Raw genomic sequence first — 18,081 nt, forward strand, 5'->3', positions numbered from 1 at the left:
TTACATGCTCACAAATGGGTAATAGCCGGTAACCTCAAACCGAAATCTGCTCACTAGTACTAAAAAAACAAACTCCCTATACAAACACTCAGCTTTCTCACAGTGTTTGTCAGGATTTTTAAAAATTATTATTGACAAAACTGTTGCCATAACAGCAGTCTACAGTATAAAGGTCTGGTGTACTTGTCTTGATTCACCTGGTGTGGTATGTTGACAGAGCAGCCTCAGATTCTGTTTGCTTAGACTTCATCATAGTTTGTCCTCTGCAGTGCTGAAACTGTTCTAACACGCCATTGGTCCATCACTTTGAGGTCTAATGATGCAGTATCTCGGCAATATTGTGGCTGTGGGTTGGCAGTGCCAGTTTAAAATCATGGGATGCTGAAAGGGAACTAGGTTCTCTTCCTGGTCTGTATGAGGAAACCATGATTTAGAACAGAGGTGAGGCTTAAAATGAGAGGAGGCCGTTCAGCCCATCTAGCCCATGTGGGGTAAGAAAGCCATGGTACTGGCTTTGATAACATGGTTGGGTTGGAGTGCTCCATATTCTTACAACCCTCGATTCAAAATCAAACTCAAGGGTCCATTTTGTCCCTTTTGAGACACAAAATATAGATTTGACTTTCTTTTGATTTTTATTCTTTCTAGAGAGAAGATGCACCCAAGCACATAATCTAAAGGGGTATGATAGGGTTAACCTTGAGGACTATTTCACACTTACTGTATTTGCAAAACAAGGACACTGGGTCACAAGTAGGGCACTAAAAGGAAGTTAATTTAGGACAGAGAACAGTTAACATGCTTTTGCACAAAAAGCTATGTGTATTTTGAACAGGACTCCCAGCCAGGTGGTGAGACCCATGCTCTGAAAATTTTAAATTCTCTTGTTTACTAAATGTCTTATCCCTCTATTTCCTGTCTCTGTCTCCTTCCCCTTCTCTCTCTCACCCAGGGAACTAAAGCACAGAGCAGTGCAGCAGCCAAATGAGCCCAAGTTTCACATCCATGACTACATTGAGTCACAGAAGAAGAAGACCAGTTGTTGTGGCTTCATATAGCAGCTTGTGAGAGGCACACAGGGACAGTGATGTAAATGGGCTGGTGTGGGGGGCTGGGGGACATCTCCATACTCTCCAGTAAGGTATACTGAGAGACTCTACAGAAAAAACGCATCGTCGGGGGTCTAAGGGCCCTTTCCTCCCCACCAGGTGTTAAGCCTATTGCACTGTCGGTGCCATGCATGAGCCCTCTTGGTGTGCAATCCTGGGATATGTGCCATATTTGTTTTTTGAACGGGGCAGGTTAGGGAAAGAGGAGAAGAAGTGGGTGGGAGAAGGACAGTAATTACTTATGACTTTAACTTATTTAATTTTGATCTGGAAAACAATTGTGGCTTAAACCTTATTTTTCTTTTTAAAAACATAATTTTGCTTCCATTTTTCTTACCCTATATAAGTTTAATTTATTAGTATTTTTTTTTACTTTCAGAGCAGTCCAAGCAGAGACTGCAGCACAAACTTTTTGAAAATCAAATGTTCTATGGTATCTGCAGCCACTCAGATATACAGTAATTACTCATCCACTTATTGTTGCAGTCAGTTACTACAAGACTAAGTACTGTAAGGTAACCAGACATGCCATATGTGCTGATAGTAGGCATATCAGCAGTATACAAATACAACTGTAAACAATTTGTCTCAGTTAATAGAAAAATAAATAGCAATTAGCAGACAGATCTACAGTTTGCTGAAGAGCCCAAAACAGCAAGATGTCTGTACAGCAAATGGTGAAAAATAGAAAATTCTACTCCCTTTATGGTCTTGTCCTGTCCATGGACAAACACTAGTAATAGCTTGTAATTGTAGGTTTAGTTTGTTGTACTTTAATGCTGACTCCAAGCTGTGAAAGTATGTTTGAAAGAGGCCCGCATCCAAGACATTTGAAGAAAAATACATTACTATAAGGCCATGAAGTTTGTCACTGCAGTTGACCAAAGCTTTAAGTAAATGTAAATATTGAAGGCCCATACAAAGTAGCTATTGAGGTTGCTGTCTTACGTTTGTGACCTGGCAATGATTTGTGATTTATACTGTCTTTGCTCTGTTAAATCCAAGGGGCATTTGAAGAAAATGGTACTTTCTCACAAGATTCTCATAGAATTATTTGGGTGCAGGAGTTCCGTATCTTTGAAATCTTTGGCTTTCAAAGACAGTTCTGCTGATTGCCAAAAATTACCACAATGTTGCACAGAGTATCTGGGCTATACATGAAATAAGACGTTCTCTGAGACAACACATTTGTAATTTTGCTGTGAGAATACAGTTTATATTTATAAATACAAGAGGCCCCATTAGTGCTTACTCTACTCATGCTAATTATTGTAGAATAATACACAACCTACATGTTAAAGACTGTATTCATAAAGCAATTAGACATTTGCAACCTGGTAGATCATCTCACATCTAACAGTCTTCCTGCCGTGCTTGGCCTTGTTGGTAGGATCAGCATAAAAACATTTATAAGTGTTGACTTGTGCATCTTTTTTCTGTACGCATTTAAGAAGACTTATTAAATGTATAGTGATGTGGGATAAAAGCATACACGGCTTACTGCAAGTTTTCTGAGAAAATGAGTGGTAGTTAGTATGAGCTCTTCAAAATCGTGCTCGTGAGAAGATACAGCCCTTCAAGTATATACGTCAGTCCTTGTTGACAGCAAGAAGGGAGGCTTCCTCATTGTCCAGATCTCTACGGCTTGATCTGTATCTGCTGCTCTGCAGGAGCTTTCTAAAGGGGTTCCAACATGTACAGGGTTGAAATCATTGCACATGACTTTAAGATTGTCCCTAAAGGAAGACAAATGTCTAAATGAGAAAAATAGGATTAAATAGCTATGTACTGTGCAGACACTTCAGAGAGAACAGAGCATGTTCTGTTGTAGAAAGGATATTTACTGGTTTCTCTTGCATATCCTTTGTGGTGTTCTGCAAAACCACACTTCAAGAGCAGTGTTTGATATGAAAGTCCCCCTCAGCTAATGTGGTGCAGTCAAAACGTTTTGTTCCGTATAGTTTTTCTTTTGCAGCACTATGCGATTTAATCTTTGTAATAAATAAGGAACTGTGCCTGTTGTGCTGCCTTCTTGCAGAAATTCATATTGGTTCTGTTCAGAAGAAAATACATAAGTTCATTTAAATGATGTGCTACTTTATATACTGTACAGGAAATGGGCAGAATGTAAAGGAAAATTATCATGATTATTAGAGGTGAGTAAACTGAATGGATGACTCCTAAAGCTTTTTGGTCCAAATAAAAGTTTGGTCCACTTTTGTTGTTGCCCTAACTCCTTAATTCCTAATAAATTCCCAAACTTGAAGTGAAATGTGAAGTAAAGCTTCTTAGGTTCGCCCTGGAACCTTTTCTGTTTACTCTGACAAACTGCATAAAAACCCAGAACGCAATGGAATTGTCAACTCAGGAATAAAAGGGAAAAATCCCACAGGATGAATTTGCCAGTTCGCAAATGCCTGCATGTGAAAGAGGCAGCACCACCACTGAAGTCTTCTTAAGAGAGGATGGATGGAAATTAGTTTGATAGCAACCTCAATCCGAAGCCCCAGTCTCTCAGCACTCGCCTTTAGAGATGCACCCTTCTTTTGGCAAAAGTATTGCTTTGTGTTAAACACTCAACAAACAGGACTATGGATGCCTTGCAATGTGTAATATTACCTTGTATTTTGCTTTCTTATTATTTGTAAGGAATGTTGCCTGCTTGCTTGGTAATTTTTCTGTGTAATGTCTTTCAGTTCCTTTCTATGAAGTTTTGAATGTTATTGAGTATTATAAGAAAGTGATTTACAATGCTATAAACATCTCTATATTTTTACTGTTGTGGATGTGTTTGGTTCTTGTGTTTTTGTTTGTAAGTATGACTACAGTATATGACCTAGGGGGAAACTGCTGTTCATCTTATTCTGAGATGGAAAAGGAAGCTCGCATAGACCGATAACCACAATAGCACTTCACTGGTACACTTAGTAATATGTTAAGCCAAAAACAAAGCCCTATTTTTTATAGTAGAAAAAATGGCAATTAGCAATGAATATGATGTCATTTCACCCCATTTGTGTGAAGAAATAAAAAGGCTACAAATCAGAGGCATGGAGGCGTGGTGGTTAGCATTGCAGCCTCCTAGTGCTGTGTCCTGGGTTCAATTCCAGACCTGGGGTGCTGTCTGTGTGGAATTTATATGTTCTCCATGTGTTCATGTGGGTTTCCCCCGGGTGTTCCAGTTTCCGCCCACAATCCAAAAACATACTGGTAGGTTAATTGGTTTCAGGGAAAATTGGACCTGGTGTGGGTTGCGTTTGGGTCTGCCCTGCGATGGGCTCGCATCCCATCCAGGTGTATCTTACCTTGCACCTGTCGCTTGCTGGGATAGGCTCTGGCTCCCCCGCTCCCCATCTGAATTGGTTAGATAATAGATCGATGGATGGACAATTGAAATTGCTGGCGTACAAATAGCACACTGATGCAAGAGTCTTGTTCAGCCACTTCTCGGTGGAACGTGCTTCCATAACATGGTAGCAACCCGTGTTTCATACAATTTTAAATTATGTGTTCGATATTGACAAGAAGTACAATTGTTTGTGTGTTATTAGTGTAAGCAGATTGTGTTTGTCTATTATTGTGACTTAGTTGACAATCAGACCACATTTTTATGAGTAATTAATGCAGAAATCCAGGTATTGTAATTCCAAAGGGTTCACAAACATTTTCTGTAACTCAGCAGTTTCCCCTATCTGCAAAAAAATAAATAATTTTGGTTATATAGAGGCACAGCAGTGCAGTTTAATTAATGTTTTAAAAAGTAATTTATTGCCAATTACATTCTAGCTCAGACATCTTAAGTCTTTTGAGTGGACTGTTTCCCTATTCTCATTGTCTCTGTAAATGGAAAGGTTCTGTCCTCAATATAACCTCATATTTCTGCATACAGATTCACCACAGCAAAAGGTTTTGTCACCAGAAATCATTTCAACACAAAAAGGTACAAATGCAAGAAATTATTGTTCCTCTTCTTCCTCACAGTCATTAAACAACTATTCAGAAGAGACAGACAAGTTCCAATAATGCCATTGCTTTCCTGATACCCTTTTCTGAATTTTCATTGTGAACACCAAGAAAACTGGCCATCAAGGTTTCCAAAATTCGTCATTCTTCTGCATGCAAAATTCTTGAATGCAATTGGAATAAACTCCATTAAACCCAAATATTGATAAATCTCAGCCCATATGTCCTGTTGTCTCTACCATTGGATCCATTCCCTGGTCAGGCATGTATTGTGTATTTTAAACACACACTTGTTGTATGTGACATCAGAAATAACTGAAAGGCAGGGATAACATTGTCGGGAACACCCATTGTGCCATGTGTAGAAGTATCTTGTATAGTTCTAATCCATATGCAATGGTTACGTCTAAGCACCCATTCATGGTAATAACAGAGGTGAGCAGAGATGTACACATGGGCATAAAACGTACTATAAAACTGCTTGGATTAAAGTGGGGGATTTTTTAGTGTTCTCTGGAAGTGGCCTTTTTCATCACACGTTACATTTGAACGGAAGGTTTCCTATGCATCTCACAGAGTTTTAGAATAGGTAACTGTCCGTTCTTATCATTAGAAACAAAAACTCTTCCACACCAGAGATGTCTGCGCTTGTATTGTTGTGCCTGTAGGCTGTATACATTACATCACCAGACACACCCACTGCTTGTATTGCTGTGCCATTGATTGTATACAGTACATTACATCACCAGACACACCCACTGCTTGTACTGCTGTACCATAGACTGTATACATTACAACAGTCCATTCCTCTTGCTCTTCAACTGAAATGTTTTTGTGGAAACTGTCTCCCAACTGGTGGTGTTTGTTGACACGTCTATAGAATTTGGTAAATAGGTAAGAAACAGTAAATTCCATTTCTAAAAGTTGTTCCACTAAGAAGCCTGATTCTGTTATACAGTTTATCTGTACAGTACATAAACTACGGAATCAAAATAATCTAATTTTAATTTTAAAAACGAAGAGCTTTCTCATTGAATGAATGCTCATCTTACTGCATTGTAAGCACAATGCCCGAACACTTGAACCAAAGCTTTCTAAGAATAGTCAGAATGTGTTCTGCTTAACATTGCGTTTATGGTGTTTAATAGCCTACTACAGCATTGCTCCAGGAGTAATCCTGTTGTTACCTCTTACCTGCTGTTCTATAAAAAAAAAATTATAACTGCATATTTAGGGAAGAAAGCAAGGTGAGCAGATCAACGTCTAATTTTGGTTCTTCGTCTTATGAGATATTCTGCAGTTCCGTTTTTTACCACAGGAGGTCAGCATTGTCAGTTGATTGATGAGGTATGTTCACTTTACATCCACTGAAGGTAATGTACAGTATGGAGTCTTTTCCACAGGGCTGTGGTGGGGGAGTTATGACGTGTTCATTTTCATGTTTTTGTTTAAACAAAAAATACAGAATATAACAGTACTGAAATAATTAATTCACACTTAAATTATACCGTTTTACAGCATTTCGAGTTTTCTAAAACACCATCAAAGGTCTGGTGCTTCCTGTGGTCACAACATACTGCCTTGATGCATAGAATTTGAAAGCTGACTAAAAGAAGACTCCACCAGTCAAATGTTTGATGTTCAGGTAGTTACAAAACACCATACTTATGAACAAAAATTCAAATGAAATCTTTTCTGATGTTTATTTTGTGCCCCACCCAGGTGGTTTGATCTTTGCATATTATTTGAAAAAAGTAAAAACAATTAAGGTGAAGTAGAGCTGGAGTTCAATAGAGATACATGAAGCAAAGCAAAAGTAGGAACAGTAAATGGGCTGTTGTTTCTTAAAACATGTCATTGAAAATACGGGATGCTTTTCAAACAGCTCTATCGTGAGAAGTGTATAGCATGGAGCAGTAAAATCTGGAGCTCATACAAAGAGGAACACAAGGAACTCCTTACCACATGTGCACACATTGCACAGCAGAGGATAAAGCAGCATAGCCCAGAGGCCAACAGCTCCAGTCTACCGCAAGAGTCTCAAATCCTAATCTTCCATCAGGTACTGTAACCATCAAATCATTTATCTAGAAAGACATGGAAAAATTGTGATGGTATGGTAAAAAGAATGGGTTCTAAAGATGTAGTGCAAAACTAAACTAAGGGACTAGAGTTCCCTTAATTGAATAAATTACTAACTTAACTGATTGGTAATTTACAAGCATTCCCGCTCTTTAGAAATATGTAACTTAGATTGAGGCTTTCCAGAGCATGGGTTGGACACCCCTATTCAAGAGTATAAAATCATCAATATGCCTAAAGTAGCTTCTTCCGGTGTGCGCCGTCATCATCCATAAGGAACACATTCTCTCTGGTCCTATTTGCACTTTATGTTTATCAAATTATACTGGCACAGCTCTCTCAATACCATTGTCTGTAACAGCTTCTTCCCGCAGGCTGTCAGGCTCCTCAACACCCTGGAATCTACTTGCACCCGCCCCAGTTCCAGAAACAGGGTTTAAATCCCCCCAGTGTGTTGTGTATATTGGATTATATATTGCCTTGTATTTTGCACTATCTGCACTTTGCACTACGTGTATCCCGTCTACAATGTCTGTGTCAGTGTCCTGTCTGTCCTGCCTGTATTTGCACTGTGGACCAGGAGGAACGGTATTTCGTTCCACTGTATACTTGTATATGGCTGGAATGACAAATAAACTTGAACTGGAACTTAAGAAGGTGAACTACATTAGGAAGTATCCTTTAGAAACTAATATTCGTGTCTTTCTTTTACACTGCGTGATATTTTGTTTGTATTGGACACAATGAAAACACATTGAGGCTACACCTTTTATATGTCTTTCCATTGAGGAAGAGGAGGTGGAGTCTTTCCTTGGTGGATTTTAGGATCTTTTTAACAATGTTTTGGAACCTCACATTCAACTGAAGAAAGAGATAGGGGGCAACAGAAATATTTTATGTTGTTCTGTACAAGAGGTGGGAGGACTCTCAGGTATGGCTTTGAGTCACTGGGAGGGTGTTCCCAGCCAGTAGTAGGTGTTGTGAATATACTATGAAGTCACACTGTACAGTAGCTGCCAGCTAATTCAGATCCATAGCATATTGACTATATTCTCAAATATATAACTATATATTATATATAAACTGGATGGTTCATTATTGTTTATCCTGTACATGCTAGTAAAAGCATATAAAATTCAATCAGTCAATTCAGTTTTCATCATCAGACCTGGAACTATAATAACATCTGATATTTTTTTGGATAACTGAAAAACCTATTTTGGCAGGATCCTGTCAGGGCAGGGAAGTTAACTACTGTAGATGTTTTTTGCTGAATACCATGGCAAGTGTATGAGATGCAAAACTGACAAAGGCAACTGGAGTTCATACAAGGGTCACTGCAATTCCAGGATGTGTTACTTCAGCATTTTGCCTGTCAGAACCAGAAGCACAATTCCTGTTCTTAAATTTGCTGATTCGCAGCCTGCAGCACACTCAATCCACTATATACTCTAGTTGCATCAAACCTGAATATCTTCTATAGAAAATCAGCACTGCGTGTGCCCTGATGACTTCTGTGGAAACTGGCAGTGTTACTATGGAGTAGATTTTTAATTGAACACATCCATTACATCCAAACTATTGAGAATTATTTCAATTTATAATTCTCTATTTATAGAACTTAACTTTACTAAAATACATAATGTGCTGCATCGTCTGTAGTAGTGCCACCACAAGGTACAATTGACATTATCAATGTAAAGAGAATAGATTGCTATGTCTAGAACACCATGTGTAGGTCTCATGATGTATTTTGAGGGGGTAATAACCTAGGTCTGAAAAATGACTTCTCATAGCTACTTTTAAAAACTTGCAGACAAAATAAATGCAATGAAGGAATTTTCTAGTCTACTTTGTACAAAAACACTTCCTTTTGTGACAGGACTAGTTGTTACGTAGGAGGCCTTTACAATATAAAAATTCAGCCCATTGAATGTTGTAATTTATGACCTGTTTCAGAAAGGGCAGAGCAGAAATGCATAAAACAAGAGAGAATCCATTTTTTATCTTATTATTCAAGCATGTGTTTGAGGAAGAGATTAGAAATCGTATACCTGAGTCTCAAGGACAAATAAAGCAAACAATATGGACGCTGTGACTTCAGATTTAAAAGATTTTGCATAAAGTACCATCATTCTTTACATGTCTGTTTTTATGCATACTTTTTTTAATTAGCTGTGAAGCAGTTCAATTGTTAAAACTTACCTGGCTCAATTGATAATTACACAATAATGTCTCATAAATATTTATGCTGGGTTTGTGGATGTTCTTAATGTTGTATTTATACCATTATGGTTAGGTAATAAAAAAGTGCTCAATGCTTCCAACTTTAAGCCCAAACATGGGATATGGAATGTTGGTAGCCAAATAATACTGGTTTGATCTGGTAAGAGTGATATGATATTGGTTTTGGATTAATGATAATAATTATTCCTTACACTTATGTAGCGCTTTTCTGGACACTTTGCTCAATGAGCTTTACAGGTAATGGGGCTCCCCTCTACCACCATCAATGTGTAGCCCCCACCTGGATAATGCGACGGCAGGCATAGTGCACCAGTACACTCACCTCACATTAGCTTTCAGTGTGGAGGAGAGCAGAGTGATGAAGGCAATTCATAGATGGGGATTATTAGGAGGCCATGACTGTTAAAACCCCTGGGATTTTTAATGACCATGGAGACTTAGGACCTCGGTTTTATATCTCATCCAAAGGACATACAGTAGCCTTTTTGACAGTATAGTGTCCTCATACTTGGGGTATTAGGGTACTATAGGAGGTAGCAGGTCTCCCAGGTAATGGCCAGGCTCACACATGCTTAGCTTCGATGGGTTGCTAGTTGTGAGTTGCAGGGTGATATAGCTGCTGGGTAAATTAAAAATAAATTAAATATATTAAAAAACAGTCTAGGCTTTGCAAAGAGATATAAAGTTACAGAAGAAGTATAAAAGGAATTGTACATTTATCTTCTAAAGGAATTTTGAAGAGTGGGGCATTTTTAAAAAGGTAAGAACTGGGTAACTGCAGATGATACGTAAGAGGCTGAACAATGCAATAATAATGGGAGCAAATTACTCTGACAGTTTCCACCTGAAGTATTCAGCTCAAAAACTAAAAAAAACGCAATTCCATCTCTAGTGTTACTCAACTGTGCGAGTGTGCACTTTCGAGTAGAAGAAACAAGAGTTTTCAGTTGTTAAAAACGTTATGGAAATAACATTTGTGTTCGAATGCAGTACCAATACCACAGCAGATGTTAACCCATGGAAACAAATGACTAAAGTCATAAAAGGTTTTATTTAAAAATCTTGTGCTGCCGTGGATCTCCATCGACGGCAGTAAGATTCCGATAAACCCCCATGCGAGCTCGAAATCCCTCCAGGTATTAAGTTATGTCTGTGATGAAGAATTGTGCTGCACACATTATTACTGTAAGTTACAATTACATATTCTAATGTCTCAAATACTGCTTTCTCGCATTGATTGGTACTGTGTTTACTAAGCATTTTAGACAGACTAGTCGAATGAAAACCACACATGACTAAGAAACTTAAAACATTTTAAACACGTTCTTTGTGGGGATCTGATATTACTCAACTCTCTTCGGTTTAATTCCATGGGTTGCGCTGATTGGAAAATGCACACCAGCGCAAGCAAACCTCAACAATAGAAGTGCAACAAAGTGCACTTCCTTCGCAGGAAGATAACAATTATCTTACCGTGTGGCTATCTGAAACTTGAATTACTCTGTTATTTTGACAGTTGCCATTGGCTCATAAAAGCTCTCTTTGTGGTAACGTTACTTGAACGGCGGACAATGATTGGATCTGTTGGCTGTCGTCTGTGGAAACGTCATGCTGCCTTATAAACTGCGCGGAGTTAATTTCAGTAACCAGATTGGAGGCTTTAGGGCTGTGACGGAGAGTGTAGCCCATTTTCGTGTGAAAGAGTTCAGGCTGTTGTGAAGTTTTTAGGAGGAACTTGTGTGCACATTAAAAAGGGAATTGCTGCTGGCGGTGACAGGGACAAGTCACATCGAGACGTCTGACGATTTTAAAAGCGAAATCTATCCGTTTGCATTTCCTTAACTGCAAGTTTGGAAGTTACACCACACTTTTTTGAGTAACTGTGCAAACGTGTTGTTCTGTGCACGTTTCTGGCGTTGGTGGCGACCTATTTAAATAAGGCTTTTTTTGGAGTACCTGACAACATTACACTCAACAGTTTTTTATCAGAATAACAAGGATGTCCAGCCATAGCGAATCTCTTCGACCCAGATTGTGTTCGCTGGAGAAAGGGGGGAATGGTTATGGTTTTCACCTACACGGGGAAAAGGGGAAGACCGGTCAGTTCATTCGGCTGGTGGAGCCGGACTCCCCAGCTGAAGCGTCGGGGCTCCGCGCCGGCGACAGGCTGGTGTTTGTCAACGGGGAAAGCGTAGAGAGCGAGAGTCACCAACAAGTGGTGTCCAGGATAAGAGCAACAACGGGGGATCTGAAACTGATCGTGGTGGACCGGGAAACCGACGACCTGCTGAAAAAATACAACCTGAAGTGCCAGCAGGAGTATGTCACTTCGGGCATCCCTATACCGATTGAGTCAGAGGGGGAGGTCGGGGAGAACGGCAGCCGACGGGGCTCTTCTCCGACCCCGGAGAAAAATGGAGATATCACTGGCGAGAAAAAGCCGAGTGTCAGCTCCGAGAAGGTAAGCTGGATTAAACGTGTTCCCAACGGTTGTTTCGAGATCTGATTTAAAATCCTCCTTTCCTCAAATGCAAGCATAGAAATCCTGTTTACCGCACTTTTCTCTCGTTGTATCTCTTTTTTGTTCAGCCAATCTCGCGTTTATTTTTTGTGTTGCTGTTAAGAGTCCAACTCTCTCAATTAGACTGAGAAACTGCCAGCTACCTGCACTTTGGGGAAAAAGTAGTAAGATAACTAGTATGATTGAATGGAGTATGCTAGGTAATGCCATTTAGGTAAGTACTTCTATGATTTACAATGTGGTAGTTCGCATCATCCACGAATAAACAAGCCCCCTTTATTTTTGTATTGAACGGAACCAGTTTGTGTAGTTCCAAAACAAAAAAAAACAAATGAGTGGTATCAGTCTGGTTTCTGAAAAGTAATGTGAAAAGAGGCTGTTTCTCTAGTTGAATTCCAGTATTTGGCATTCGGTTCAGGCAGCTTAACACTCTTCTCCTACAGTATGTAGGAACAGCACAGCCTTTGTCCGCCTGTATTGGCGCACAGGTGCGGGAGGGTCAGAGCTCCAGGTAGCAGAGCGCCGCGGGCTCGGGTAGGAGTGTTCCGTCAAACTGCGTGGGAATTTTTTTTTCCGGTTTCCCAATCTCTGAACGCAGAGCTAAAGCTTAAAGGAACATTTGTTACCACCCAAACGTGCGACAGTTTATTCACATCTCGCGATTTATCAGCTGAAGTAATGCTTTCGGAACGCAGAAATGTTTCTTCCGTTTCCTGGCTGACCTAGGTAAAGTAAACGAAAATACTATAATGTAAATCTAAATCACTTTTAAGGAGACAGCTTGGACCCACACTGGAAAGGTTAATAGATCTGTTTAGAGCAGAGGCTGGGAAACACGTGGTTGTTAAAGTTCAGAGTACTCAGAAAGTTGACCCATCTCACGGACATTATGCTTTCCTTGTCAGGAGCTTTTGCCTGCTTTTCTGAAATATTGATGTTTCTTGTTCATGCATATGGTGAGTGATCTGTCTCGTGGTGATTAGCACTCCTCCAAAGTAACATTTATGGGGGCAGTGTTTGTCAAATCAATGCTATGTTATCCCGTGGTAAGAAACATCCACCTACAGTGTCTATCTGTATCCAATTCAGCATCATGGGGTAGTTAATCTTGTCCCAGAAAGCAAAGGGTTTGATACATCTTGCATGGGATATCAGTCTTTTGCAGGGCACACACAGACACACTCACACCAGGGCCAATTTTCCCAGAAGTCAATTAACCTACCAGCATGTCTTTGGATTGTGGGAGGAAACCAGAGCACTGGGAGGAAACCCACATGAACATGGGGAGAACATACAAACTACACACATAGCACCTCGCGTCTAGAATTGAACTCAGGGCCCCACATTTGCAAGGCAGCAGTACTAACCACTGTGCTGCGAAAAAAAAACATTGAATAAAAAAATTAGTTGTGTATACTTTTTGTAATCATTTTATCAGTGACATGTGCTGACTAGCTACTCTGAAAGATCGTCTGTATCTCCCATTAGATATGCGACTAAGAACTTTGAAAAGATACAGGTTAAAGGCTGTTTAAAATCTTTTAGTGCTTTGTGGGTAGCCATTACTATATTATGGATTATAAGTCTGCTCAACCACATGAAAACTAGTTGTGATGTAAAAATCTGCAGCCTTCTTTAAATTGAATTTACAGTAGATTTCTTCACGATAGGACAGTTGAACAATGCTTCTCGAGTTCGTAGTTCTTATTTAAGACTTTCCAAAAAATCAGGAGATATTGTGTGGAAATTAAATACTGGATATTAAGAACTGCTGAAAATGTGCTTTTCTGCATCTTGCAACAGCGCTTGTAAAATTCTCAGAAAGTCCAAACTGTAAGAGATGACTTGGTTTTATGCAGCATCTTGGTGTAACAAGTTCTGGGTTTGTTTCACTGGGAGTCTGTGAAATAACTTCATAAAAGAAAAATGTTTAAAACCAAGAGATTTTTTTTTTTGCGCCTTGGGAGGTCGAGTCCTGTGAAACTCAAAAATGTTCTTAAATTTTATTTTTGATTTTAGAGTATCCTTAAAGCAATTAAATGTACAGTAGCTGTCTTGGCTATGGCACTGCCCAAACCATGCTGGTGTCACCAACATTTTCGTCCCATTTCTTTAATTTGGAGCTGTACAGGATTCCCCTGAACAGAAACGGTCACCTTCTCGTCTTCACATGACGCAAACGAGTGCTTCACTTTTCAGCTTGCTGGGATACAAAGAGAATTCAAATGACCTGGACAAACCCTGGCTGCTGTTTTGATACAGTATGTGCTGCCCTGAGCAAGTCTCCTTGTGCTCTGTCCTTCAGATGAGACCTGAAAACTGAGGTGCTAGAAGTGGCTTTGGAGCAGCAGGTGTTAAAATATTACTCAGCCCTTCAGCCTCCTTAAGTCACGCTGGGCAAATGGTGTCTGTTAAATGAGTAATTATTAAGTGCTTGGGTATGCAATTACTGCCAAAGCACATTTCTAGAACATTTGTTAGTAACTGAAGAAATTAAAGAACTTTTCAGAGACTCAAGCGGAGGAGTGTTTTGTCCGGCAGAATCCCTGAAAGCTCCCTTGTCCTTGTGCTTATGGAAAAAATAGATCCAAGCCCACAAATTATTCAGGTTAAATATTTTACACTTGTGGTGGTGTAACACTGCCACGCTTTGTTTTCCTTTATTTCCAGTAAGGTTTTAGAAATCTTTTCAGCGCATCGTTTTTCAAATCTAATGCTCAGCACAGCAGTTTTAATTTATCTGATACCTGCTTCGCAGGGAAACTTGGTAGAAGAATATAATAGAATTTATTTTTGCATGGAAACTAAAAGATTCCTTTAATGACACAATATTTCTGTATCTGATCTATGAACTTTTGCTAGTGATGTTGTTGAATTCGATTTTTTTTAATAAAAAGTGTAAACAGCATAAACTATACAATTGTATAGAATCTGGATTAGACTTTGGTGCAGTATTACAGTGATTTTTGCCTTCATATCTAGTCTGCCTAACCTCCACTTTTCCTTCAGTGTGAGCAGAAAATGCTCCATACCAGTGAGTTTTCCAGTAGATGGCTTTATAGGCCGAGCTTTGAGGTGAAGTGTAACATTGGAAGAAATCCTTCTCCCCCGCTGCTTGCAACCTGTGGCTCACATTCTGTGTGAATATGTGTTGAGTCCCACAATTGGCAGAAATGTGGAGTAGTGGTTAGAACTCTGGACTTGTAGCTAGGGGTTTGTGGGTTTAAATCTAATGCAGGAACTTTGAGGGAGGTGTTTCAGTTGGATCTTGGTCCAGTAACACATTCTCCTGTATAAATGTGTAGAGATGCACTACCTTGGATACAGCTGATAGATAAATTCACTAGAATAAATGGGGTTTACAACAAAAGTTCACGAGGAATAAAAATAACCAAGTTCGGTCGTCCGCGGCGGTCCCAATTCGGAATCATTCCTGACATCATTTCCTCATGTTTAAAAAATGTCAGCCCGTTCTGTGCTTCGCATTTGTCTTTTGAATCCTTCCTCCACCCCATCTCCAGCTGTACAGCTGCCCCTTGGTCACTCCTGACTCTGCAGGAGGCTCCCAGCCTCCTTGTCCTCTGGCCAGGTGATTGGCCTTAAGCCAAAAATGTACTGTCTAAAACACTCAATTAACATTCTAAGTATACTTATTTTTTGGTGTTTGTTATTCCAAGTGAATAAAACAATTGTCAAATATTAAGTAGTTTGCTGATATGCAAGTACCCAAGTCTAATAGAGGTACTAGTAGCATTTAAACAACGCTGAACAGGAATTCTACCATCGGATTCGCAAGCCCTCGTATTGTTTGGGAGTGCTCAAGTTGTCTCTGACTGCATCTGTTGAGGCTGGATACGCCTGGAATTTTGTTACATTGCCTTTTACATTTGGTTTTGTATTTGCAAGATTTTGTAGATTTATTACAATCTTTATTAAATGGTGGAAAAACATTTTCATAATTAGAATAGCTTTTTATATTTTTGGTCACTGATACTGTACTGTCAGTCTTTTTCTTTTAAATTGAAAGGAGGACTTATTTTCTGTGAGTGTCTTATCCAGTGAATCTCTTAAAATCGATACTGGTTACAATATCAACCCATACTTGACTATTAGATTATAACTTGAGGGAAAATGTCTTGTTGAAAAGTCACTTAAACTACTACAGCAGTCATTTAAGTGCTGGTTCTTTGTTAGTGATAAGGTTTGGAAGAATTGTGTTGCCTTCAAAACTCATTACAGGAGGAAAATCATTACAAACATGTATTTAGCTGACACACCTGTAAATATGGAAGTGTTTTCGAAACAATGGCAGTTAATGGAAAAATGTTTGAGCCCAACCGAATGAAATGGCCAGAAAAGACTAATACAAAAAAAATATAGTTTCAGGGCTTCACTTATTGGTTGTGGACCTCTGAAAGAGCTGACTGAAGAGAACAGTCCCCAGTTTTTATTTCCACTACCTCCACAAAACACCCTTCTCGTTACATAACAGGCTCTGAAAATGGATTAGAGAGAGAGAGGCACTGCTACATCTGTGTGACTTATTTCAGGATGTTTACACTCTGATCTTCCTCCCCTCTCGGGCTGACTTGTAGGGGTGAAATTACTTGGCGCTGTCAGGACGCCAATGCATTGTTTATCGGCTCTTCTGCTTTTGGGGTTTGTTCTTCTGAAGGTTGCATAGTGGATGAAATGTCACTGCTCTTTTTGACATAATGGCATGTGGTTTCAAGAATTCTGTCCAAATTCAGTTAAAGGTTAAAAATCCTGTCCACCACAAATTTAAAAACATCAGGGAGTACTTAATGCTGGCTTTAATTTTCTGGAAATTTGTGCTCTTGCCTAGATGAGAGCACTATAACATCCTTGAACTGTGATGCTCCTTTCCTTTAGAAAAGCAAATTGCTAGGTAAAAGAATCTTTTCAGCCGTAATGACTGCCTTGTGTAGAATAAAAATGATGAATTAATAACACATATCATATTGTAAAGAAATAGGATCATGGCATTAAAACTGCGTCATTTATTTTTATCATTTTTTCAAAGTGAAATAGAATTTACTTGACAGCATTTTCTGTTGTCATCGTAAAAGATCACAGAGAAGTACATATTCTGGAGTACATATTCATATGTCTGCAGTTGCTATTCTGTTATTCACAAATTCAGTTAGCAAGTAATCGGGTGTAAATTATTAGAATCCTTGTGAGTATGAATGGTTTGGCAAGCATCAGCGGTCTTAAAAGCGTTGAAGATGAACCATCTAAACAGCATGTGACTGGTGATTGATTTCCTAGCTAGTGAGCTGCACTTTCTCAACACCTACACCTCCTCCCCCTGATGTGCTCCATCCCCACTGGCCTCTGGCCCTTTGAGCTGTCCCATCTGTAGTTGCTGACTCTGTGGATTGAGCTGTAAATGGGGCTGATAAGGTGATAATGGTAGCCTTGGCATGTCGGTGATTCCTGAGATAGTTTCCAAGGTGCCTTTGGAGATAAGAGGGATTGCACAATGTCAGGTTTGAAGATAAAGATGATGAGCCTGGTTTGGTTTATAAGATACCTGGTTTAGGGTGTTGGTGTTGTAAAGGACTAATTACTGTACGTAGCTCTGAGCTTTAAGGTAGACCCAAGATACACCACCTTAGTTTATACTGCATACTTTGTATCTTATCCTCTTGAATGGGTTTCTCTCAGTTTGATGCTGTTTACTGATGTTTTTGATTATAACCTGGTGTCTCCAATTTTTGTCAAGCTCGAGACCAGAGAGCAACACACAGCTTTTTTTAAACCATTGTTTACTCTCGATCAATAAATGAGTTCATAAGTAAGGAGCAATGGTTTAGGGGCAAGTGTAGTCGGAGGATTATGTGGAAAAGTGAAGGGATAATGTGTAATTATATGGGCTTAGTGTGATTGTGGAGAGGAGTACATTAATAGGGTTCTGGTGTAGTTGTGTGGATTCATACAGAACTAGTGTGAAAAAAATATGGATGGGTTGATGTCGGTTATGTAATCTTATATTTATTTTCAGTAAAATGTTTACTTGTTTGTATGTTAAATTAACTTAATGTAAGCTCAAAATAAAAACTGCAAAAAGGAATACAGACTTGAAATGGAAGGGGTGATATATTTGGGTGCAATAGATTTGTGTGTATATACTGT

At 39.3% G+C, this 18,081-nt stretch overlaps 2 protein-coding genes across 4 annotated transcripts in view; both read left to right on the forward strand.

Moving 5' to 3' along the window:
- The window catches only part of LOC148823966 (ras-related protein Rab-37), a 57,150-nt gene extending 53,265 nt beyond the window's left edge, over positions 1-3,885 (forward strand). For 2 of the 3 annotated variants that reach the window (XM_088928072.1, XM_088928073.1), the window contains exon 9: positions 953-3,885. In XM_088928072.1, coding sequence (XP_088784198.1) covers positions 953-1,058 — 106 coding nt within the window. In that variant the 3' untranslated portion in view covers positions 1,059-3,885. The remainder of the gene's footprint in view (positions 1-952) is intronic. The other variant, XM_088928074.1, reaches the window with a different exon arrangement.
- A 7,160-nt stretch (positions 3,886-11,045) lies between these two features.
- Positions 11,046-18,081, forward strand: part of nherf1b (NHERF family PDZ scaffold protein 1b) — a 67,635-nt gene continuing 60,599 nt past the window's right edge. Inside the window, exon 1 of the mRNA XM_088926874.1 lies at positions 11,046-11,862. Within this exon, the coding sequence (XP_088783000.1) occupies positions 11,401-11,862 (462 nt within the window). The 5' untranslated portion in view covers positions 11,046-11,400. The remainder of the gene's footprint in view (positions 11,863-18,081) is intronic.

This window comes from Atractosteus spatula, chromosome 11 (assembly GCF_055471065.1).
Source record: "Atractosteus spatula isolate fAtrSpa1 chromosome 11, fAtrSpa1.hap1, whole genome shotgun sequence".
Lineage (NCBI taxonomy): Eukaryota > Metazoa > Chordata > Actinopteri > Semionotiformes > Lepisosteidae > Atractosteus > Atractosteus spatula.